General features: G+C 43.4%; 1 protein-coding gene and 1 non-coding gene across 6 annotated transcripts in view; both read left to right on the top strand.

The window, feature by feature from the left end:
* LOC148034747 (uncharacterized) overlaps positions 1–24586 on the top strand; it is an 80138-nt gene that overhangs the window by 20606 nt on the left and 34946 nt on the right. For all 5 annotated transcript variants that reach the window (XM_087679715.1, XM_087679711.1, XM_087679712.1 and 2 more), the window contains 6 exons: positions 21176–21247; positions 21355–21426; positions 21584–21655; positions 22034–22105; positions 22304–22375; positions 22537–22602. In XM_087679715.1, the coding sequence (XP_087535841.1) occupies positions 21176–21247; positions 21355–21426; positions 21584–21655; positions 22034–22105; positions 22304–22375; positions 22537–22602 (426 nt within the window). The remainder of the gene's footprint in view (positions 1–21175; positions 21248–21354; positions 21427–21583; positions 21656–22033; positions 22106–22303; positions 22376–22536; positions 22603–24586) is intronic.
* LOC148034748 (U6 spliceosomal RNA) lies at positions 2297–2399 on the top strand. The gene has a single exon (XR_015691246.1). It is a non-coding gene; the product is annotated as a U6 spliceosomal RNA (small nuclear RNA).

Below are 24586 nucleotides of genomic sequence, written 5' to 3' on the forward strand. Positions count from 1 at the left end.
TTCATTAAGGGCCGAAATATTCTGCACAATGTGTTGAATGCACAACTGGCAATTGATTATGCACGGCATTCTAATCAGGAGGTCGTACTGATTCAACTGGACCTGGAAAAGGATTTTGACTATCTGGACTGGTCTTTCGTTGCTGAACTTATGTCTGCTATGGGCTTTGGTGCTCGGATGTCTCGTCTAATCTACACCATCAGCGGTGCGGCGTCTTCGAGAGTCATGCTGAATGGAGGTGTTACTGAGCCATTTGTCCTTGCCCGCTCTGTCAGACGGGGGTGCCCTTTGAGCCCTCTCTTCTTTGCCCTTGCGACGCATCCAGTTCTTTCGATGTTATCTCATATGGCAGCCTCTACTCAGTTGGCCGGATTGTCGCTTCCTACAGGACAACACTTCATTAGCCAATCCTTGGCTGATGATAGCTTTATGATTTTGCGTGTGGACAAGGATAACCTTCGAAAAGCATTGGATGTTTGGGATCTCTTTGGTCAGGCGTCCGGCCTTCGCATCAATGCACTCAAATTAGCCATTCTCAGCTGCACGGAGTCGGATTTGCAGTCCTTGGATTGGCAGGGTCTGGTTGTTCCTCGCGGCTCCATTGTCAAGCATCTTGGGTACCCTTTGGGTATTTTGATGTTTCCCCAAAGCAGCTTCTGTAGTGGATTTCTCAGAAACTAGTGGCTAAGTTTCTGTATTGGAAGTCTCAGGCCTGGCCCTTCCATGTCCGCCTCAAAGTAGCCCTGACAATTATGTTGCCAATGCTCACATATTTCTTGCCATTGTTGCCTTGGACTCCTACGACTCTGAATGCTCTTACTCAGTCTATTCATTTCATGCTATGGAAGGACTCATTGCATGCAAGTATTTCCTGGATTTCTTGGTCGCATGCGTGCACCCCCAAACGCATGGGTGGAGGAGCTATTTTAAATGCCCAAACTCACATGCTGGCACTCCGTTGGTCTCTTTTCCGCGCCATGTGCTCGGATCATCATCCGTGGGTCGTTATAGCCCGTTATTTCCTTGAGGACCATGGGCTTCTGCATGGCAATACCCAAATCCGGAGTTCTTGGTGGCACGTTCTTAATGCTGATTCGCGGTTCTCTAGTTCTTCTTCATCACTGCTTACTCATTTGGTATGCTCCTGGAAACTGGTCCTCCAGAAGGCTCAGTGGCATCCAGCGGAGGATCGCTTAGCTACTAACTCTTTTCAATTGGAATTGCTGGCAGTCTCACGTTTACTTTCATGGGAAGGTAAACACGAGCTTAGACCACAATTCAACCGGATGGCACGTTTGGGCTTGTCTTCAGTCGCGGATGCCACCCTTGCCAGTCGCAATATGCTAATATCGTTTTGTACAGCTAGGAGGCTTTTCAGGATCCCTCGTGGATATAGGCATTTATGGGAACAGCTTTTGACGGTGCTCCAGAGCAGACAACCCTTTCCTGCCCTTGCTTCGGATCATCCCTGGCAGGATTGGGACTTAGAAGGCCGGCTGAATTTAAGCAAAGCTTTTGCTAACCAAGTGTATCATCTTCTGATTAAAGATCATCAATGGCTAGTTACTAAAGCGAATGCTGTATGGGGACTGCGTAAATCCCGGTCATGGAGGGCAACTGTGATGGAGGGCTGGTTGAACAAGACACCCTTCAAATATAAGGTCTTTCTTTGGAGAGTGATGATTGGTGGTCTTCCGCTTGCTTCAGCTCTTTCCAAGCGACGAATCTCCAATGGCAACTGTTTCTTTTGCACCACTACTGTGGAATCCGCCCGGCACCGATTTATTTCTTGCCCCATTGCTAAGAAAGTCTGGTTATTTTTGTCAGCTGTTTGGCGAGGGGTGGTTGGTTTCACCCTACGCCCCTTTGACTGGGTTTTTGGGCAGCCCAAATACTCCACTCCGGCACAGCCACATATGAAGCTCATGTATCACTTTCTTCGATATTGGGGCTGTTGGCATAACTGGACCATTCGGAATGCTTTTCTTTTTGATTCCGCCTATAATGTTCAGCGGCATATTGCTAGGCTTAAGGGCCTCTTGTATTGGCAGTTAGATCTTCTCCAGCATTCTGACTTGCTCTCTAGGGAGGACTTACGTCCCTGGCATATGGCAATTTCCTCCGCGTCTTTGCCATGACTTTGTAACTTGTAGTACTTGGAACCTCTTCACATGATGGCTTAGATTGTCATCATGTATCAAGTAATCTTGTATTTTTTTCGTAATTAATACAATTACCTTTTACGAAAAAAGAGAGAGAGAGAGAGAGAGAGAGAGAGAGAGAGAGAGAACTCAGAGTCTCTTCGGAGACATCTGATAAAATTGGAACGATACAGAGAAGATTAGCATGGTCCCTGCGCAAGGATGACACGCATAGAGAGAGAACTCAGAATAGAGCATGCTGAACATTGAAATAATTTGGAAAGAGATGTGCAGAGGCTGCTGAATCGGTATACACTCGGCATGTAACCTCTCTTTGTGGGTACAACTAATGATGAGGCCATGTGATGGTAGGTACCAATAAATAGGCAGAAGGGGTGTCAAAAATGGGAGCGGGTCTGCCAAAAATGCTGGCCGACTGCTATTGGTGTCATAGATTTGCCCCAACTACTACAAAAGCTGTCAAAGGTGGTACCTACTGGATGGGCAGGCAGGCAGGCAGGATCGGGGGTAGGCAGCATTGTGGCAGGTCAGGACAGCAGGCGAGTTGGCGGACAAGTCTACCAGATGCAAGGGGAAATGGAAGGTGTAATAAAAAATGGGATGCAAAGTGCATAGTGTCACTTCAGTCATTGTGTCAAAGGAGAATCCTTCACTTGCTCAATCGCCCTTTTACAAAGATGGTCATCAAGATGCAAATGGAAAATGAGGCAAATTGGAAGATGAAACCTCCCCCTCTCACTCTTGAACGGTGGGAGAAGTAAGCACCTCCTCTCATCCCATCATGTCGATGCCCAATGGGGGAGGAGAAGCATTTGATGAAGAGGAGTGAAGTTCGAAACATATGAAATGAATGTGGTAGCCCCAAGGAAGGTTGTAACTTGGCCTTGGGAGGGGAAGCCTCCATGCTGGTCCAAGAATGTGAAGTCCAACCAAAGAGGAAACTAACGTGGAAATCTTGAACTATCCAAGTCTCTACCCTGATCAAGATCGTTAGGTCCTTGTAGTGTTAGTTCCTAATTGAAACACAATCATAAGCATAAGTACACATGAGACCATAGGACACGTATAACTTGACTTCAATGGATATGCCTTTGGCACTCCTTTGCACAAGGTTAAGAAGAATTTCCACTATGAAAGGGCAAGCAAGCTTAAGATGTAACATAGTAAGAGTAAGGATATGCAGCAGAAAAGTGGATACAAGCTTGAGTGAGCCCTGCTAGAATCTGAGGATATGCAGGTGGGAAGAGGGGTAACATCTCGGTCAGTGCCAATAGGCATTTGAACCAAGAGAGGCGCTATGCTCCACAATCCTTTGGACTGGATGGTCTCGTGGGTAAGTGGACTTAGCCGCTTCTAGCTATGCACTAGAGCTAGATGGCAACTAAGAAGTACAAATCAAGGATGCATCTAGCCTATCCTCAAGGGAGGTATTTGTTGAGATGGCAAGCTCAACACGTGCGGACATTGATGATGGACCGCCTGGCTAGATGAGTCCGCATGTCTACACTTAGCACGTTGGTGGTCATTATGATACTCACATGGCCACTGACTTATCACTTATTATATTTAGTTTGTTACACCTATCTACAGTTGGCAAAGATATAACGCTAGTCGATTAGTGTAGTCGGTTTTGCACTGTTTGACTTAGAAGGCCACTTTCCTTTATGTTGTATCTTATCTATACTTGGTGTACATTGTATAGTGTGTGGAAGAAGAAGAAAAAACCAGCAAGAAAATGTTTTGGCCTCCATCTCTTTTCTTGTGTTCTTGAGTGAGCTTCCTCTTATGTATACAGTGTGTGTTTGGCGTAGCACCTCAAGCAAGTCCCCCCACCACACGATTCTTGACATGGTATCAGAGCCGCGCCACTAAGAGAGGCTGATTTCGAAGGTTGAAGCGAAGGAGGAGAAGCTGTAAAAAAAAAATTACATGGCGCAGCGAACAAAATTTGAGAAAGAGATAGAGAGTATATAACAGATAAGAGGAGAATCGGTAAATTCTTTAGCTCCAAACAACTGATACAAAGATGGCTCTGTCCATCCGTGCGCTTCCACTGTGTGAAGCTTAGATGGCGATCTAGACAGAAGATAGGTAAAGAGCTTAAGGCTAGTTGGAACAACAACTCTGACTGGGTGAAAGATGAATGATAGATGGCTGTGAAGGGATTTAGCTTTTATATCCCGCGAAGGCCATTAGGTCGGCATGACTGACCTACCATATAAGCCTCCACTAGTCGGCTAGGGAATATTCCCTTTACCATCAGGCCAAGGTGCTGCCCCCGGACCCCCGCCAAAAGGGCCGCTGGCCCCCTTGGGACCCCCTAGCCAAGGGCCGCTTCTGCGGCCCCGGACCCCAAAATAGGGGCCCCTTTTAACTCCCTTACCCCGCAACTCGATGCAATGCGCCTCGAGTTGCTACCAGCTTAACCACTCCGTCTAACCCAAAGATTAGACCCACAGCGGTCACCTTTTTGCCATCCGGTCACATAGATCTCATATGATATATAAGTCAGGACTCTACCAATGTCTGGGCTCACATTTGGCTTCTCCTCATAATGGGGGCCTTACAACTTTGAGCACCATGGATCATTGGTGGCACCTAATGAGGGTGGGGCATTGATCATATCTAACACCCCCCCTCAATGTCCACCCATAGGTGAACTATCTTCTCGGCCCAATGCCGAGTCTCTGAAGATGAACTTGAAGCAGATCCTTCGTAAGTGCTTTGGTGAAGGTATCTGCTCCATTTTACTTTGTTGGACAGTAGACCAGTTCCACTATCCCATCCTCCATCAAATCACGCACATAGTGATACTAGATCTCTATATGTTTGGTGCATGTATGAAACACTAGATTTTTGGCAATGGCGATGCAACTCTGATTGTCACATCTCAGCACAGTTGGTTCTTCATCCTGCACTCCCATATGCCATAGAATCCTTCTTAACGATACTGCTTCACATGCGGCAAAACAAGCTGCCTTGTACTCTGCTTCAGTAGAAGACAATGCCAGTGTTGGCTGCTTCTTACTAATCCAAGAGAAAATTCCTGAACCCAAAGAGAAACAATAACCAGAAACTGACTTCTTGGATTCACTGTCTCTTGCTCAATCTGAGTCACAGTTCCTCACAAGGGAAGTTCCAAAACTGTATGTGATACCATAGTCAAGAGTTTCCTTCAAGTATCTGAGCACCCGCATCCCAGTCTTCCAATGACTCTCATGAGGTTTGTTTGAGAACCTGCTCAAAACACCAACAGTAAAACTGATATCTGGTCTGGTGTTACACAAGTAGATCAGACTGTTGACCAACCTCCTATACCTCCCAATGTCTGCTAGTGCTGATGTATCCTGGACGGATAACTTTGCATTCACCTCCATAGGTGTAGCTATCTCCTTGCACTCCGTCATGCCAAATGCCTTCAAGATCTCCCATGCATACTTCTTCTGAGAGATGAAGATCTTTCCTGGCTCTTGCCAGACTTCAATCCCCAAACAATAGTGCAGCAAGCCCAAGTTTGTCATTTCAAACTCAGAACTCAAAGCCTTTCGAGTTTGGTTGATCATATCTTCATAGTCAACTGTAATAAGAAGGTCGTCTACATATAGGACAATCACTACAGACTTTTTACCATCCCTGTAAACATACAAGTTAGCATCTGAGGCACATCTTTTGAAGTTTAGGTTTAAAAAGAACTTATCTATCCGTTGGTACCATGTGCTGGGGGCTTGTTTCAGCCCATACAATGCCTTCTTCAGCTTACATACTTTGTTCTCAGAATGGGGGGCCTCAAACCTTGGTGGCTGAGCCACGTACACCTCCTCCTTGAGGTCACCATTTAAGAATGCTGACTTAACATCCGTTTGGTACAGTGGCCACTTCTTGTGGGCAGCCACTGCAAGTACCGTGCGAATAGTGGTCATTCTGGCAGTTGGGGCAAATGACTCTTGAAAATCAAACCCTTCAACTTGTGAAAATCCTTGGGCAACCGGTCTAGCTTTGTACTTTTCTAAGGTACCATCAGCGTTATAATTTACCTTCTAGATCCACTTGGTGCCAATAACCTTCCGCTTTGCTGGTCGATCCACTAGCTTCCAAGTGTCATTCTTCATTATGCTGTCATACTCCGCTTGCATAGTAGTCTTCCATGATGGATCTGCAAGTGCTTCTTCCAAGTCAGTTGGCTCCTTTACTTCTCTCATTATCTCAACCATCAAGGCCATATTGACTATGTGAGTAGAAGCTCTCCTTTGCTCCTCTATTCTCTGAGGCCTCCTTGGTCCGTCTGCCTTCTCCTCAACAGATGCAGGCATAGGATTATCGTGGTCATAGAGCTGCTTCACCCAGCGCGGCAATGGCTTTTCCGGTGGGGTGATGTCAGGTTGGTGAACTTTTTCCTCATCATCTGAAGATTATGCTTCCTTCTCCTTAAGGATAGGGACAACTCTCGGGACAGGTTCATAGTGGACTACTTTTTCGCTTGATGATAAAGTGAAAGAACTTGCCTTCTCCTCCTCCACTGTATGTGGCTCCTCCTTGAACACCACATCACGGCTTGCGATGATATTCTTTGCCTCTTGGTCATATAATTTATAAGCCTTTTGCTCATCACTGTAACCCCAAAAGATACATTTTCTGCTTTTTGGTTTTAACTTGTTTCTCTTATCATCTGGAACATGTGTATAACATTCACATCCAAAAATTCTGAAATGTGAGACAGATGGTTTCTTACCAGTATAAGCCTCATGAGGTGTTTTTCCCTTGAGAGCCTTTGTGTAGCTTCGATTTAGAATGTAGACTGCAGTATTAACAGCTTCAGCCCAAAAATGGTTAGGCAATCCCTTGCTCTTTAGCATGCATCTTGCCATCTCCACAATGGTGCGATTCTTGCGTTCCACAACACCGTTTCTGCTGAGGTGTGTGAGGCGTCGTCAATTGACGCTTGATCCCTTTGCTCTTGCAAAAGTCTTCAAACTCCTTTGAGTTGAACTCACTACCACCATCTGTTCTAAAATTCCTCACACTTTTCCCTGTTTCATTCTCAACAAGTTTTAGCCATTCTTTAAACTTACCAAAAGCTCGAGCCTTATCACGAAGGAAGTACACCCACATCTTCCTACTGTAGTCGTCGACAATCAACATAAAATAAGAAGATTCCCCCAAGGCCTGTGTAGGCATCTTACCACACAAGTCAGCATGCACTAACTCTAGAGGAGCCTGTGCTCTATTCTTGCTTTGTTGTGGAAATGCCTTTCTTTGTTGCTTGCCCATCATACAAGCTTCACATGGTTCCTTCAATTCAGTTATTGTAGGTAGGTGAGCAACCATACCTTGCTTTTGTATCTCCTTCAACACTGCAAATCCGATGTGTCCAAACCTTTCATGCCAAAGCTTACTTGTGCCCACTCCAGCAGTGGCTGTAAGAGCACTTAGCTCATACAGGTTGTTCCTTCTTTCTCCTTTGCCAACAATTGTGCCAGCACTATCAAGAATTTCTGCACCTATCTTCTTGAACCTCACTTCATGACCAAGATCAGTTATGGCAGCAACTAATAACAGATTTCTCTTGATTTCGAGAACATACAACACATTTGAAAGCTTTTTGACTCCACCATTTGCAACAACAAAAGAAATAGTACCTGTGCCGGCAGCAGGGCATTTAGCATCATTTCCAACCGTCACAGTGATGGATTCTTGTAGAGGCTGCATAGAACTGTATAGACCTTTCTTGTTGGTAATGTAACGGGAGGCCCCACTATCCAACACCCATGAGTCAGTGGTAGATTCTTCTTGTGCCGAGGAGCACACTTCCTCAATGGTCGCCATGAATAATTCCAACTTTGCTTCAACCGTATTGGCTATCTCTTTCTCTTTACTTTTAAGGGTACCATTCTTTTCATCTGCCTTCTTGACACGACAATGTGCAATTGCATGTCCTTTCTTCTTGCAGTAGAAGCACTCTCCTTGAAACTTCTTCTTGCCGCCCTTATTCTTTTTGTCACCATCATTTTTGGTGGAGGAACCACCTTTGCCTTTTGCATTGGCAGAGAATGTAACATCTCCATTGTTGCTTCCTTCTCGGGCTTTCAACCTCAACTCCTCCTCCATCAATAATGCACAAAACTCCTCAAAAGTCAAAGCTTGAGGTCTCACCTGAGTATTAAGGGCAGTTACTAGTCCATCAAACTTTTGTGGACAAATCCGAAGACATCTCCGAGCTAGCTCTTCGCTAGTCTTTTGTATCCCAGCGCCAGCCATCTGGTCGCACAGATTCTTAATCTGAGTGATGAATGCTTCAACCGTCTCTCCTTCAGCAAACATCTCCGCTGCTAGTTGATTCTCCAAGTTTTGAATCCTTGTTTGGTTTCGTGTTTTGTGTACTGACTCCTTAGTACATTCCAAGCCTCTGATGCTTTGGCTGTATGCTGAATCAAAGTCAGAACATTGTCAGAACAGCTTGTAACTAAGGCACACAATGCATCTGCATTCCTTCGTTTCCAAGCTCGTAGAAGATCTGCATTCGGAGGAATCATCATACTAGAATTTGATGGGTCGGGGGTAGGCTGTGGTTCTGTGTCAGTCCCCAGCACAGTCTCCAGAAGCTCATAAGAATCAAGGATAGTTGTAATTTTTTACATGGTATCAGAGCCCAGGGGGCTCTAGAGATCGGAGACTGTGTAAGAGGCAAAGGCTTCAACAGCAAAGAGAAACTATGTCGACTTCCGGAAGCGGTTTTGGCACATTAGGAAGCGGTGCAGGAGGTGGTGTTGCTGTACCGGCTATTCAAACACTGAGGATTCATCCACCAACCTTCAACAAAGGCAAGTTAGATGGTACAAACTACACCTTGTGAAACAGAATTTACTGATTCTCCTCTTATCTGTTGTGTACTCTCTATCTCTTTCTCAGATTCTGTTCGCTGCGCTGTGTAATTTTTTTTTAAATATGGTATCAGAGCCCAGGGGGCTCTAGAGATCGGAGAGTGTGCAAGAGGCAAAGGCTTCAACAGCAAAGAGAAACTATGTCGACTTCCGGAAGCGGTTCTGGCGCATCAGGAAGCAGTGCAGAAGGTGGTGGTGCTGTACCGGCTATTCAAACACTAAGGATTCGTCCACTAACCTTTAGCGAAGGCAAGTTAGATGGTACAAACTACACCTTGTGGAAGTTCAAAATTACAACTATCCTTGATTCTTATGAGCTTCTGGAGACTGTGCTGGGGACTAATGCAGAACCACAGCCTACCCCCGACCCATCAAATTCTAGTGTGATGATTCCTCCGAATGCAGATATTCTACGAGCTTGGAAACGAAGGAATGCAGATGCATTGTGTGCCTTAGTTACAAGCTGTTCTGACAATGTTCTGACTTTGATTTAGCATACAACCAAAGCGTCAGAGGCTTGGAATGTACTAAGGAGTCAGTACGAAATACGAAACCAAACAAGGATTCAAAGATGGCTCTGTCCACCCGTGCGCTTCCACTGTGTGAAGTTTAGATGGCGATCTAGACAGAAGATAGGTGAAGAGCTTAAGGCTAGCTGGAACAACTCTGACTGGGTGAAAGATAAATAATAGATGGCTGTGAAGGGGTTTAGCTTTTATAGCCCACGAAGGCCGTCAGGTCGGCCTGACGGACCTACCATATAAGCCTCCACTAGTCGGCCAGGGAATATTTCCTTTGCCATCGGGCCGGGGGCGCTGCTCTCGGACCCCCGCCAAGGGGCCACTGGCTCCTCTGGGACCCCCCCAGCCAGGGGCTGCTTCCGCGGCCCCTGGACCCCAAAATAGGGGCCCCTTTTAACTCCCTTACCCCGCAACTTGATGCAATGCACCTCGAGTTGCTACTAGCTTAACCACTCTGTCTAACCCTAAGATTAGACCCACAACGGTCATCTTTTTGCCATCCCGTCACATAGACCTCATCTGATATACAAGTCAGGACTCAACCAATGTTCGGGCTCACATTTGGCTTCTCCTCATAATGGGGGTCTTACAACTTTGAGCACCATGGATCATCGGTGGCACCTAATGAGGGTGGGGCATTGATCATATCTAACAGAAGCAAGGTTCGAGCAAGCAAGCAACAGGTAAGAAGCTCTCCCATTCTTCCACTCTCTCTTGGATAGTGCCTGTGAAGGCACCGGAAGCAGGGTCGAGCAAAAATCTCAGATTGCTGTGAGATTTGGTGTGCGAGCAGATCACTATATATTCTGCAATGAGGCCCTTTAGGGCTTGTCCGCAGTTATTTTGGGCATCTGAGGCCGTTGCAAGCCCCGTTTTAGAGCCGCAAGGTTGCGGGCAACAGTTTCAAGGTATACTGTGATTTCGGCTGTATTGACCGAAAGTGGGTGTATAGGTTACAGATTGCGAATCTGTAATTTTTGAGGTGTTTGCAGGAAGCAAACATAAGGTTTATCTGCAAACAGGTTGCAGATTACATGTACTATAGAGCAATCAGTGAAAAAGGTTGCTTGGTGTATTGCTGTGCACGTTTTGTGAAAGATTGCAGAAGACTAGCTTGCTGTGTTGTATCCTTGTTTGTGATAATGGCAGAGAACAGTGGAAATCCCATTATTGAGAAGCTCGACAAGAACAACTACCCTTCATGGAAGTTTCGTGTAACGAACTTCCTCATTGGAAAGGGCCTTTATGAGTTTGTCTTAGGTTAAGAAAAGGAGCCAGAGCTGGGTATCCCTCCGACTGCAGATGAGTTAAAAGCATGGAAAGAGTGGAATGTGAAAGACAAAAAAGTGATGTACTGGCTATCTGAAGTCATTGATAATACTATGTTGGGATATATCAGGAATGCAGAAACTTCACATGCAGCTTGGACAATTTTTGAGAGCATGTTTTCAGTAAATACAAAGGCACGAAAGATTCAACTCAAGCAAGAGTTGAATGCCTTGAAGAAAGGGAAAATTTCTATCAATGAGTATGTGTTGAAGGTGAGGAGCATTGCAGATACTTTAGCAGCGATTGATGCAATGCCGGATGATGATGATTTGGTTTCATCCACTCTGAGTGGCCTTAACAATGAGAAGGCATGGAAATCATTTGTTACTTCAGTATATGTACGGAAGCCATTTTCAGATTTTGATGAACTGATCTCTTGTTGGGATGTAAAGGTCCTTTATTCACCTCCGTGTATTTTACACGTGTATTGCTATGTTGTACATGTGAATGCACCCTTACGGGCCCTAAGTATAAATACATTTAATTCTTTGTGTACCAACACATTGTTGGTACACCCAAATCAGTTCGTCACTCTCACTCTCACTCACCTGCTCACTTCCTCTGCTGCAAATCTTCACGCTTCCGCTACCCGCGCACTCCAACAATTGGTATCGGAGCTTTGGCTAAGGTGTGCGCGCTTCCCGGAGCCCGTGCGAGACATCGCCAGTGTTTCGCTTGCAAGAAATCAGCAAGTCGTCATCTCTGCTGGTCAAGCGAGAGCACGCGAGAAACAGGCAACAGTGCTGCAGGCTTGTTTTTGCTCAATCTGCAACCAGACAGGTCAGGCACAGCCATTCAAGGTCAGCACAGGTCAGGTCGTCACTGTTCTCAGCCACGTTTCTGTTCAGGACAGCCAGGCGACAGCTCGTGCAGCAGGTGACAGGTCAGTTCGCCACTTTCTGACCAGGCGACAGTCAGCGATAGGCTGCGTGGCATCAGGCGACAGTGACAGGCTGCGTGGCATCAGGCGACGGGCTGACGGGCAGGCGCAAGGTCAACGGCTGCAGATTCGTCACATTTTCTTCCGGAAAATTTTTAAATTTTTCTAAGGTTTACTGCAAGCAGCCCCTTTGCTACTGACGGGAGTTCGCGCGCGCAAGCACAGTTCTCAGATTTGGGCAAATTTGAGCCTGGAAATTTGGGGCTTTTCCCAGATTTGATGCTGCTTATGCTTGATAGTGACATCTATGTCAGAAATTGCAGACATTGTGCGCATTGACCTCAATTAAATTGGGGATTTTTCCAAATTTGCTGAAATTTTGCTCATCCGAGTAAAATTTCTTGGCATTGGACCAAGGAAAATTGGGGCTTTTCATGTATTGATGTAATTTTTCTCAGCTGAGTCAGTTTGTCTGACATTTGCGCACATTTGGACCTGGAAATTTGGGATTTTGTGCAGAATTTGATAAATTTCTGCATTATTTGCTTGTGCAGTGGCTGGTTTATGTAAAAACAGCAGAGGATTATTGCTGGATATGCAAGAACAGCAGTGTATTTGCTGATTTAGCTTGTGCTCTTGCAGTTCAGTGCATTTACACTTACTGTGATAAAAATGGCTGCAACTTCTTCTAGTTCTGACATTAAAAGTTTGATGGAAATCAAGTGATTTGATGGTCAGGGCTTTGATCTTTGGAAATATCGTATGCAGGGCATATTGTTCTTAAAGGATTGTGAGGATGCTTTGCAAAAGGATAAACCCGCACAAATGTCTGAGGCGGATTGGGCCAAAGTCAATAAAAAGGCTGTGGCTTATATAAAGATGGGTGTCACTGATGACATTTTGACAGACATTAAGGGTTTAGACACTGGTCATGCAATATGGGAGAAGTTGAAAACTACCTATGAGATCACCACACCTGTTAATCAGGTGCATTTAATGCGCAAGTTGGTGAATATGCGGCTGGATGAGTCCAAGCCTGCATGCAGGATATGCAGATCACCAAGGCTGATGTGATTGATGCACTTTTGTCAGTTGATGATGGTGTCACTCAGACTTGGATTGTAGACTCTGGTGCCTCTTTCCATGTGACTCCATGCTTGGAGTGCTTTGCTACTTTTGATGCAGGCTGTTATGGCAAGGTTTACCTTGGAAATAATCATGCTTGCAGCATTGATGGGATTGGCACCATACACTTGTCTTTGGATAATGGGCAAGAACTTGTGTTGAAAGATGTCAGATATGTGCCTGGCATCAAGAAGAGTTTACTATCTGTTGGACAGCTTGACTTGCATGGTTACACCACACTGTTTGGTGGTGGTTTGTGGAAATTAAAAAGGGGTTCCATGCTGATTGCTAAAGGAATCAAGAAGGGCACTTTGTATTGTCTGCACTGTAAAGCTTTGAATGGCAAGTTTCTTGCAGTTGCTGAAATTGGCTGTCATTTGGAGTTATGGCATAAGAGATTAGGCCATATGAGCCAGAAAGGACTTGATGTCCTTACCTCTTTGAAGAGGGTTGATGGAAAAGGCTCTAAACTTGATTTTTGTAATGACTGTCAGTTTGGAAATCAAATGAAAAATTCCTTTTACTCTGGTGTCTCCCGTAAGTCAAATGTCTTGGACTTAGTGCATTTTGATGTATGTAGCATGCCTGTGAAATCGTTGGGTGGTGCTGCATACTTTGCCTCTTTTATTGATGATTGTTCCAGGAAGATTTGGGTTTATTTGTTGAAAAAGAAAAGTGAAGCGTTGACTGTTTTTAAAACTTTTCATGCATTTGTGACTACTCAGACAGGTAGAAAGTTGAAATGCTTGAGAACTGATAATGGGGGTGAGTTCACATCTAATGAGTTTAAGTCCTTTTGTGACTTACATGGAATCAAGAGGGAGCTTACAGCTCCTTACAGCCCTTCTTCAAATGGTGTGGCTGAAAGATACAATAGGACTCTATGTGAGAGAGTGCGGTGCATGCTGTCCACTGCTAATCTCCCTCATGAATTTTGGAGAGAGGCACTTAAAACCGCGGTTCACATTTGCAACCGCTCTCCAAACAGGTCCTTAAATAAAGGCATCCCTGAGGAGGTTTGGTCTGGCAAACCCGCCTCATATGACCATTTACGAATATTTGACTGTGATGCTTTTGTGCATGTTAGAGATGAGCTGAGGAATAAACTTGACCCGAAATCCACCAAAGGCATTTTCATGGGCTATGGTGATGAGGGTGAATTTGGCTATAGAGTGTGGCTACCTCAGTCTAAGAAAATTGTTCGCAGCCGTAATGTTGTGTTTAATGAGGCAAAGTTGCTGAACAGTACTTTAGCCTCTGATGAAGACATGAAAAAGGTCAAATTTCAGAATTCGCAGCCACCTATTAGTTCAAATGATGAGCCTCATGGTGCTGTACCACAGGCTGAAACTGATGATCAGCCAGTTATCTTTGAGCCAGATGATGATGGACAGCAAATAGAAGCACAGGGAGGTCATGGACAGCAAGATAGACTTGCTGATTATGAAAATGCAAGTGCTGGAAATGAAAATGAAGGTGCTGTACAGCATGAATAGCATGCTGAAAATGGCTTACAGCAGCCAATAAATGCTGAAAATAACATGCCTCTAGATGTAGATCCGATTCCTGAGAATGTAGATCATTGGGTACGCAGGTCTACACGCCTAAGAAGGCAGCCACATAGGTATGACCCCTCTTTGCATTATGTGATGCTTACTGATGAGGGTGAGCCTCTGACATATAAAGAGGCTAAGTCATGCAAATTCAGCAATAAGTGGGAGCTAGCTATGTAGGAAGAGATTAAAACTCTGTATGCTAATGATACTTGGGATCTTGTCTCGTTGCCCAAAGGAAGAAAGCCTCTTCCAAACAAATGGGTTTACAAAGTAAAGACAGTTGATGGGAAACCCAAGTACAAGGCAAGATTGGTTGCCAAAGGGTATGCACAGAAGGAAGGGATTGACTTCCAGGAGGTCTTCTCACCTGTCGTGAAGATGACTACACTACATGTGCTTTTTGCTCTCACTGTTGTATTGGATTTAGAGCTGTACCAAATGGATGTGAAAACAACTTTTCTGCATGGTGACATTGATGAGGAGATCTACATGAAATAGCTTGAGGGTTTTGTAGTTCCTGGAAAAGAGCAGTTGGTGTGTAAACTAAAACGCAGCTTATATGGGCTGAAACAAGCACCACGACAGTGGTACAAAAAGTTTGACACTTTTATGCTCTCTCATGGGTTTACACGCAGCCATGCAGATCATTGTTTGTATATGAAAAAGGATATGGATGGCAGCCCTATCATACTTGTTTTGTATGTGGATGATATGTTGCTAGCTGGGAAGAGAAAGACTAGCTTGGATGCTCTCAAAGATCAGCTGAAATCAGCTTTTTCCATGAAAGATTTGGGGAATGCAGAGCATATATTGGGCATGAGGATTCATAGGGATAGAGCGCAGAAATTGCTGTTCTTATCTCAAGAAAAGTACATTGAAAAGGTACTGGACAGATTTAACATGGCTGAAGCTAAGCCTCTCGGAGTACCCTTACCTCCATACCTTAAGCTTAGTAAAGCCAACAGTCCAAAAGATGATATGGAAGCCAATGCTATGAAGGGAGTCCCTTATGCATCAGCTTGTGGCTCTCTTATGTATGCTATGGTGGCTACTCGTCCAGACATTGCTCATGCAGTGGGAGTTGTCAGCAGGTTTATGTCAAATCCTGGCAAACCACATTGGGAGGCTGTTAAGTGTATTCTTAGATATCTGAAGGGTACACAAAGAAAGTGTATTTGCTATGGGCAGGGTGCACTTAATCTGCAGGGTTATTGTGATGCAGACATGGCAGGTGACTTAGACACTCGCAGGTCCACTAGCGGGTATGTCTTTACAGTTGCTGGAGGGGCCGTCTCTTGGTGCTCCAGGTTGCAGAACATCGTAGCACTGAGTACTATTGAAGCTGAATACATATCAGCTACTGAAGCGTGTAAGGAAGCTATATGGTTGAGCAGACTCGCAGAGGATCTCGGTATGTCTATGAGTACTCCAGTGTTGGGATGTGATAGCCAGAGTGCTGTGTATCTGGCTAAGAATGCCATGTATCATTCACGCACAAAGTATATTGATGTGCGATATCACTTTATCAGATAGATTTTGGAAGACGGTTTAATCACATTGACCAAGATCAAAACACATGACAACCCTGCAGATGTTCTCACTAAAAGTCTAGGCAAGGCTCAGCATGAGCATTGCATACGACTAGTGGGAGTTGGTTAAAGGTTCACTCCGGACCTTTAAGTGGGAGGTTGTTGGGATGTAAAGGTCCTTTATTCACCTCCGTGTATTTTACACGTGTATTGTTATGTTGTACATGTGAATGCACCCTTACGGGCCCTAAGTATAAATACATTTTATTCTTTGTGTACCAACACATTGTTGGTACACCCAAATCAGTTCGTCACTCTCACTCTCACTCTCACTCACCTGCTCAATTCCTCTGCTATAAATCTTCACGCTTCCACTATCCGCGCACTTCAACATCTCTCATGATCACTGAAGAGATCAATATGCAGGGTGATTCGTCTGAAAGAAATGGTGAACAGGTTCAAGCATTTTACTCGAGTTCAGGAAGGGGACGTGGTAGATCCTCTTCGGGAGGCCGTGGTATGGGACGTGCTGGCGATAACCAGCAAAACAGGTTCAATCTACAGTTTGGTGAAATGCAGGTTTCTGGAGGCAGAGGAAACTTTAGAGGCAGGGGGAGCTCTAGAGGAAGAGGTGGATGGCAGAATAGAGGTTCTGGAAATTCTGCTATTGTTTGTCATTATTGTGGTAAAACAGGCCATATTGCAGCCCATTGCTATGCAAAGAAGGATGATATTCATAGTGGTAAATTGCAGCAAGGAAACTATGCATCGTCTTCACAACAAAACGAAGACAAAAATGAGCGTTTGTTTGTTATGCAACATATGATGAATGCAGTTGCAGGAAAAGGGACACATGATGATGTATGGTATGTCGATTCAGGTGCATCTAATCATATGACCAGTCATGTTGAATGGTTTGGAGAGATGCATGACTTGCAAAACCCAAGTTATGTGCAGACGGGTGATGATTTATGTCCCCAATTTCACACATTGGAAAGATTCCATTGTCTTTATATGATGGCCAGACAAAGAGTCTGACAGATGTATTACATGTGCCATCAATTACAAAGAATCTAGTATCTGTTGGCCAAATGGTAGAGCAGGGGTTGTAGGTCCGATTCAATGTATAAGGTTGTTTTGTAGAAGACTCTAATGACAGGTGCAGGTTGGTCGCAAAAGGAAGTAGAGTTGGCCGAATGTTCACTTTAGATGCTGAAATTCTTGTAATGGATGCTGTTATGTATGCTAAAGGAAAAGGAGTAGTTGCATATATTGAAATATGGCATAAACGTATTGGACATGCAAATATGCAAAGGTTGAAATTATGTAGTCCAAAGGATTGGTTACAGGATTGCCTTCTTTTAGAGTTGCAGAATTGCATAAAGTCTGTGAAGCATGCCAGTTTGGTAAGCATGCAAGACAACCCTTCTCACATGATAGAGAAGTGAGCAGAAATATACTTGATGTAGTATATACAGATATTTGGGGGCTTATACAGAATGTATCTCTTGGTGACAGCAAATACTTTGCTACATTTATTGATGACTGTTCAAGGAAGCTATGGGTATACTTCATGAAGGAAAAGAGTAATGTGTTTAAGCACTTCAAATCTTTTAAGACAGCTGTTGAAACAGAAACATGCTTGAAAGTGAAGTGCTTGAGATCAGATGGAGGGGGAGACTACCCCTCTAATGAGCTCAGTGGGTTCTTGAGGACTCAGGATAAAGAGGCAATTTACTTGCAGGTATACCCTATAACAAAATGGTGTTGCAGAAAGAAAAAACAGGCATATTGCAGAAGTTGCACGGGCATTAATGGCTGAAAAAAATATGCCCAAACATTTTTGATCTGAGGCTGTCCATACTTGCTGTCTACATTATGAACAGAACTTCCACAGCTGCAGTTCATAAGATGACTCCTGAAGAGTGCTTTATTGGCAAAAAATCCGATGTATCGCACTTGAAGGTATTTGGATGTGTTGCATATGTTCATGTGCCAGATGAGCTACGAAAAAAGCTTGATTCAAAGGCTGAAAAATGTATTTTTATTGGATACTCTTTAGAGCAAAAAGGGTATTGCTGTTATAACCCTGTCACAGGTGAGTTGAGAGTGAGCAGGGATGTTATCTTTGATGAGATGGGCAGTTGGTATGCATCTACTGGTGATGTATTAGATGATGATAATGATCAGGTAAGCTATGTGCAAAAAGAAAAACAGGAATCACAGAGTCTTAGTGGACCAGAAACATCATCTGGTATTATACCTTCAGTGAGCCCTAGGTCTGGGAGACTAAGGAGTAGTCCCACATCTTCAGGTGGATCTATAAGTGTTGTAGGAAGGACAAAGGAAAGAAGAAAGTGCTGGATGGTAATGATGCATCTACCAGTCATTTGGGATTTGATGGAGATTCTAGTGGTTCGGAGAGTTTGGATGATGAGCTTGGCATTCCTTCAGTCAGGACACCAGGTGTACAGAGAGCTCATAGTAATGTAAAGGCTCCTTTGAGTGATCCAGTGGTACGCAGATCTAGCAGGGTTAGATACCTTGTTAAAAGATTTAGTTTTGAAGGTTATGCAGCTCACCATTATGCTTATATGGTGAAACTAGTTGAGGATGTTGAGCCCACTTGTTTTGAGGATGCTGTTGGTCATGCTCATTGGGAAGTAGCAATGGATGAGGAGATGGTTGCATTAGAAGCCAATAAGACATGGGATTTGGTACCCTTACCTAAGGGTGAAAAAGCTATTGGTTGTAAGTGGATTTACAAAGTCAAGCATAATGCAGATGGTTCAGTTAGCAGGTATAAGGCTAGGCTGGTTGTAAAAGGAAATGCTCAAATAAATGGCATAGATGATGAAGAGATATTCAGTCCAGTTGCTAGGATGGCAACTATTAGGTGTGTGATTGCCTTGGCAATAACCAAAGGTTGGAGTTTGCAGCAAATGGATGTTAATAATACCTTCTTGAATGGTGAATTGCAAGAAGAAGTGTATATGGAGCATCCAGCAGGTTACGAGGATTTAGAGTATCCCACTTATGTGTGCAGGTTAAAGAAGATGCTCTATGGGCTGAAGCAAGCATCTAGAGCATGGTCTGACAAGATTAGAGAGTATCTTGTCAATATTGGATTTTGTATTTTTGATGCTGATCACTCACTTTATGTGAGAAAGGGAGATGCAAGTTTGGTTATCATAGTCATCTATGTGGATGACTTGATTATTACAGGTGACAATGATAATGGGATTGCTGAAGTTAAGGACTTCTTGAAGAAGAAGTTTGAGATGAAGGATTTGGGTGAGCTGAGATACTTTCTTGGTATTGAGGTGATCAGATGTGATGAGGGTATATGCCTATCCCAAAGGCAGTATGGCTTGGATATGTTATCCAAGTATGGTATGACAGCATGTAAACCTCTTTCAGTACCATTGTAGCAAAATGTGAAGTTGAGTGCTGACGTTGGGGATGAGATAGAAAACCCTACTATGTTCAGGAGGATAGTAGGGAGTTTGATTTACATGACTATCACAAGGCCAGACTTGAGCTATGCTGTTGGCCTTGTCAGTCAGTTTATATAGATGCCTAGAAAGCCTCATTTGGATGCAGTTAGACATATATTAAGGTATGTGAAGTTCACTTTACATTATGGACTTTTTTATGAGGCAAGTAAGGACGTACAGGTCTTTGGATACACAGATACAGATTGGGTTGGTAGCATGTGAGACAGAAGATCTATAAGTGGATTCATGTTTTCCCTTGGTAGTGCAGCAGTTATATGGAGCAGCAAAAAGCAATCTATAGTTGCTTTATCGAGTACAGAGGCTGAGTAGAGAGGTGCTGCTATGGCAGTATGTGAGGTGGTATGGCTGTAAAAGTTATTAGGTGATTTGGATGTGCAGGGAGATGGTCCAGTTGTCATTCATTGTGACAACATGAGCAGTATACAGCTAGCTAGGAATCCAGTGTTCCATGCTAGGACAAAACACATTGAGGCGCACTACCACTTTGTGAGAGAGAAGGTACTTGCAGGAAAGATTAACTTGGTATATGTCAGCACACAGGATCAGATAGCTGACATTTTCACAAAGGCATTGGGTGCAGAGAAGCTTCAAAAGTTCCGAAGCTTACTTGGAGTTGTAGAGATAGAATTGAGCTTGAGAGGGAGTGTTGAGATGGCAAGCTCAACACGTGCGGACATTGATGATGGACCGCCTGGCTAGATGAGTCCGCACGTCTACACTTAGCACATTGGTGGTCATTATGATACTCACATGGCCACTGACTTATCACTTATTATATTTAGTTTGTTACACCTATCTATAGGTGGCAAAGATATAATGCCAGTCGATTAGTGTAGTCGGTTATGCATTGTTTGACTTAGAAGGCCACTTTCCTTTATGTTGTATCTTATCTATACTTGGTGTACATTGTATAGTGTGTGGAAGAAGAAGAAGAAACCAGCAAGAAAACGTTTTGGCTTCCATCTCTCTTCTTGTGTTCTTGAGTGAGCTTCCTCTTGTATATACAGTGTGTGTTTGGCACAGCACCTCAAGCAAGTCCCCCCACCACGCGATTCTTGACAGTATTTCCTCACCCATACTGTACACTTATATGAGTACTTGACAATCTTTAGTGTGTGACCCTGGCAAAACATTCACCTTTCGATTTCCATAGAGCAAAGTAGAGGAAAATCTTACAACATGTTTCCCATACAAAAAGAGTATAAGCACATTCTTACAGAATTTTCCCATCCATGTAGGTTATTCAAATCGATGATGCACACTTTACATTGACACTTAATACTTGAGCAGGTACCAAGCCCCAAAACAAAAATTTTGCACACTTTTGCAAAATGTTTATGAAAGATTGAAAAAGTTCAACTGTATTCATAAGATTATGGCACTGAATAAATGCTTTTTTTCAAGGCATTCCACTTTGAAGTACTAGGAACACAGATGGCATGTGTGCTGTTTGTATGCATAACTGAGGGGATTTTCGAAGTTCTAAGTCAAATAATGCCTCTTTTCCCCCTAGTTCGTGTCTGTTCATGAGTATAGATTTACTGCTCAAATTTGACATAGTTTTTTGGTTCCTTTACATTATTCTTTTCTGTTTGTACAGTGATGCTACACGATTAGACATGAATCCAAAACTTTTACAACATGATTTACATTTGGTTATACAATTTGTAAGTGCAGGTATCTTGGCAATAATACGATAACAGGACCATTTCCTGAAGAGCTTGGTGAGCTGATCAATCTGCTAGAGTTGTAAGTGTATCCTAACATAGTGGTATACCAATACATACATTTGAATAAATATAAGATATTGGTTGTGAGCTCAAATATGGCATGTTGTTTTAAGAGAGTATTTGCAGGAGCTTATGGAACAACAATCTGTATTCTAAGATACCTCCCCAATTAAGCAAACTTGTCAATTTAAGATATCTGTAAGTTTTTTCAAGCCTGAATATATGAGGTGTTCACTTTTGTATCTTTTTCTGCTTTATTTGTTTTTGGGAAAGGGGGGGACTGTGTGCAAATGTTTGGTGTATGCATGCTTTGTATCTGGATGCCTCTTGCCTAACTCTGTCAAATTCATTTCAGGAATCTTCATGATTGCAATTTGTATGGAGGTCTTCCTCCTGAGCTTGGAAATCTGAAGAATTTACAAAATATGTAAGTTTTCCAGTTGTTTCTAGCTTAGGATGCTTTTGTGGGAGAAAGCAGCATGTAGAGAGGTGCAATTCTGAAAATCAGCACTTCTGTGTTTAAATAGGGGATTGGATGTCTGGATTTATAAACTTCCAGGCTGCAAAGTTGTTCAGGAGTAGAAAATTCATAGGCTAACTCAGTTCTTGGGATCCATGCAAAATTTTTTATAGGACATCTTATAAACCTATTTTTTATACCTAGATTGATAATTGATATGTTGTTTTAAACAAATTTGGCAGTTTTCAACCGGCAATTTATATATAACACTTGAAAACCATGGCAAGTCTAATGTTTGCAGTGGTGATACTCAAAATCATCTGATTTATCTTTTGGATGTTTCAGATCCTTGTACAGGAATTATTTGACAGGAAGTATACCTGACACTTGGAGCAATTTAACCAGCCTGAAGACTTTGTAAGAAAGATTTCTGGTTAAGACTTTTGGTGCCGGATGTTTTATCCGACTTTGAAAGTAGCATGAGGATTATTGATGCATACATTGTACCCGGGAATCTTAGTCAGAGTAATCCAACTTGGAATTAACGTGATGATTGTTTAAGCATCTGTTGCATTCTTGAAACTTTGCTCACTTTGAATCAATTCTTTTCCACAGATCGTTACACAGAAATTCCTTGACTAAGTACTTTCCGTCTTGGATACAAAACCTCCCTCATTTATATAATATGTAAGAAAAATTGCCTCTTTCTAAGTCGGTTGTAGATATTTTCATCTCAAGTGCAGGGCTTCCCAAGTTGCCAATATTAATCTCTATTGCGAAGAACCATTTCTTCTTTCAAAGTTATTTCCATTGAGAATCTTTTTGATGTAAGTTTTTTGTCATACCAGAAGTATGGACAACAATTTATTTTATGGCGATGTTCCCAGCTTGCAAAACTTCAGAGTTCCATATATGTAAGTAATGCTGTTTTTAGGTTTATGAAGATACACCTACACACATGCACACATCTGTGCACACACATATGCACATGCACACACATTTTTTTGGTGGATCAACTATATGATACTATATCAATGTACAAAAAGTCTCATGTTCAATGTGAACATAGCCCATATCAAAAACATTGAAAAAAGAGGAAGCACTGATCCTTTTTGAAGAAGATGCATCCTTGTTTTTTCTTTTGGGTTAAAACCATTGTTCATTGTATCATAAATGTTTGTAGAAGACAGATACATTTTTTTTGGTAAAGCAATATGAATGAATTATATCAATGTATAATTTTACTGCATGAACAGAACACGTATACAAAACACTAGGAAAAAGGAAAATTTGTTGTTGGCAAAAACATGAAGAGAAAGACAGTCAAACAAAGACTGCTGTATTGGATCTTCAGGAGTAAGCTATATTTGTCAATGAAATGACATCCGAATACTATGATTGGGAGACTTCCCTATAGCCTACAATGCCTAGTATCCTACCAATTAAAAAAAGATAAGTAGGATTTCAAGGCCAAGGGAACTATCCCAAAGATCCAAAGTCTGCAGTAGTCAGCCTATATCAGGCTGGTCACACACCAAATGGTGGACACCCACTTTGCAAGTATTAACCAATGCCTAGTATCCTACCAATTAAAAAGAGATAAGTAGGATTTCAAGGCCAAGGGAACAATTCAGAAGGTCCAAAGTCTGCAGTAGCCGGCCTATATCAGCCAGGTCATACACCAAATGGTGGACACCCATTTTGCAAGTATTAACCAATCCAAGTACTTTAGGGGTTGGGCATCCGCAGTCCTTTACACACCAGAGAGGACATGACCTGTTGCCTACTGTTGGATGAAGAATCGTCCCCTATGACAAGGGTGTACTTTTTGCATTTGCAACCAATATATATATATATATATATATATATATATATATATATATATATATATATATATATATATAGTTTTTTACTTTTTTGCAAAATTTGCCCTTTTGGTGTGTAAAGGCTTTGTGCCCACGCAACTCTGGCAGGGGTTGGGCATTCATCATGTAACTAACCTCAGTATCCCTGTGAGATGACTGTCAAGGGCCGATGGACTGAACTGCAGCCACGCTGATTCTGCTACCTGGAATGCCTCCTCCACCTCTAGTTGGCCCACATTTTCTCAAAAAGAGCACTGTGAGTTCGACATGAATTGAACCCTCACCAATCCCTTCACACCTCATGTTCATTACCAATGAGCCAACCACCTTTTGATGGAATGCTTGGGCACAGTTAAGCGTCTAATCAAAGCAATCGACAACTTGCACATAACCCAGCCGCCCGAGGCTGTGTGTAACCACCCTGAATGCTGCCAGTTTCTCCATCTCGCCCAATGCCCCAGCTGCAGTCTCCTCACTCTCGTCCAGTGCCCAGCCTCCCTCCACTTCCCCACTCCTGCCCAGCACATCTATGCTGCTTTCAATATTGGCCTTCTGTTCTCTCTCACCCAGCGCTCAGAATGTTCTTCTTCCCCCTCCTGCCCAGCACTCCTGCACTGCCTATCACTAATGCCGCCCGTGTTGCTCACCCTGCCACTGCCCACGCCCAACCAGGCCGCCCAGCCTCAGATTCCTTTGCCTTGCTGTCCCCTCACGTTTAGCACTGCCTGCTCATTCTGTATAATACAGCTGCTGGCCCTTCCTCTTACATCCTGCACACCACTGCTCATTCTACCCACATGCACTTCTGCCAATTGCTCCCTCCCTCACGTTTAGCACTGCCTGCCCATTCTCCACAATACAGCCGCTGCCCCTTCCTCTTGCATCCTGCACACTGCTGCTCGTTCTACCCACATGCACTTCTGCCAATTGCTCCCTTCTATTGAGGCATGGAAGCCTCTTCAACATACTCTTCCACTTTTGCAGCCTTTGTCCACTTGCTTTACCAAGCTGGCTCTCTCTCCCCCTCTCTCAT

This window comes from Lygodium microphyllum, chromosome 6 (genome assembly GCF_053477565.2).
Source record: "Lygodium microphyllum isolate KBCC chromosome 6, Lygodium_microphyllum_v1.1.10, whole genome shotgun sequence".
Lineage (NCBI taxonomy): Eukaryota > Viridiplantae > Streptophyta > Polypodiopsida > Schizaeales > Lygodiaceae > Lygodium > Lygodium microphyllum.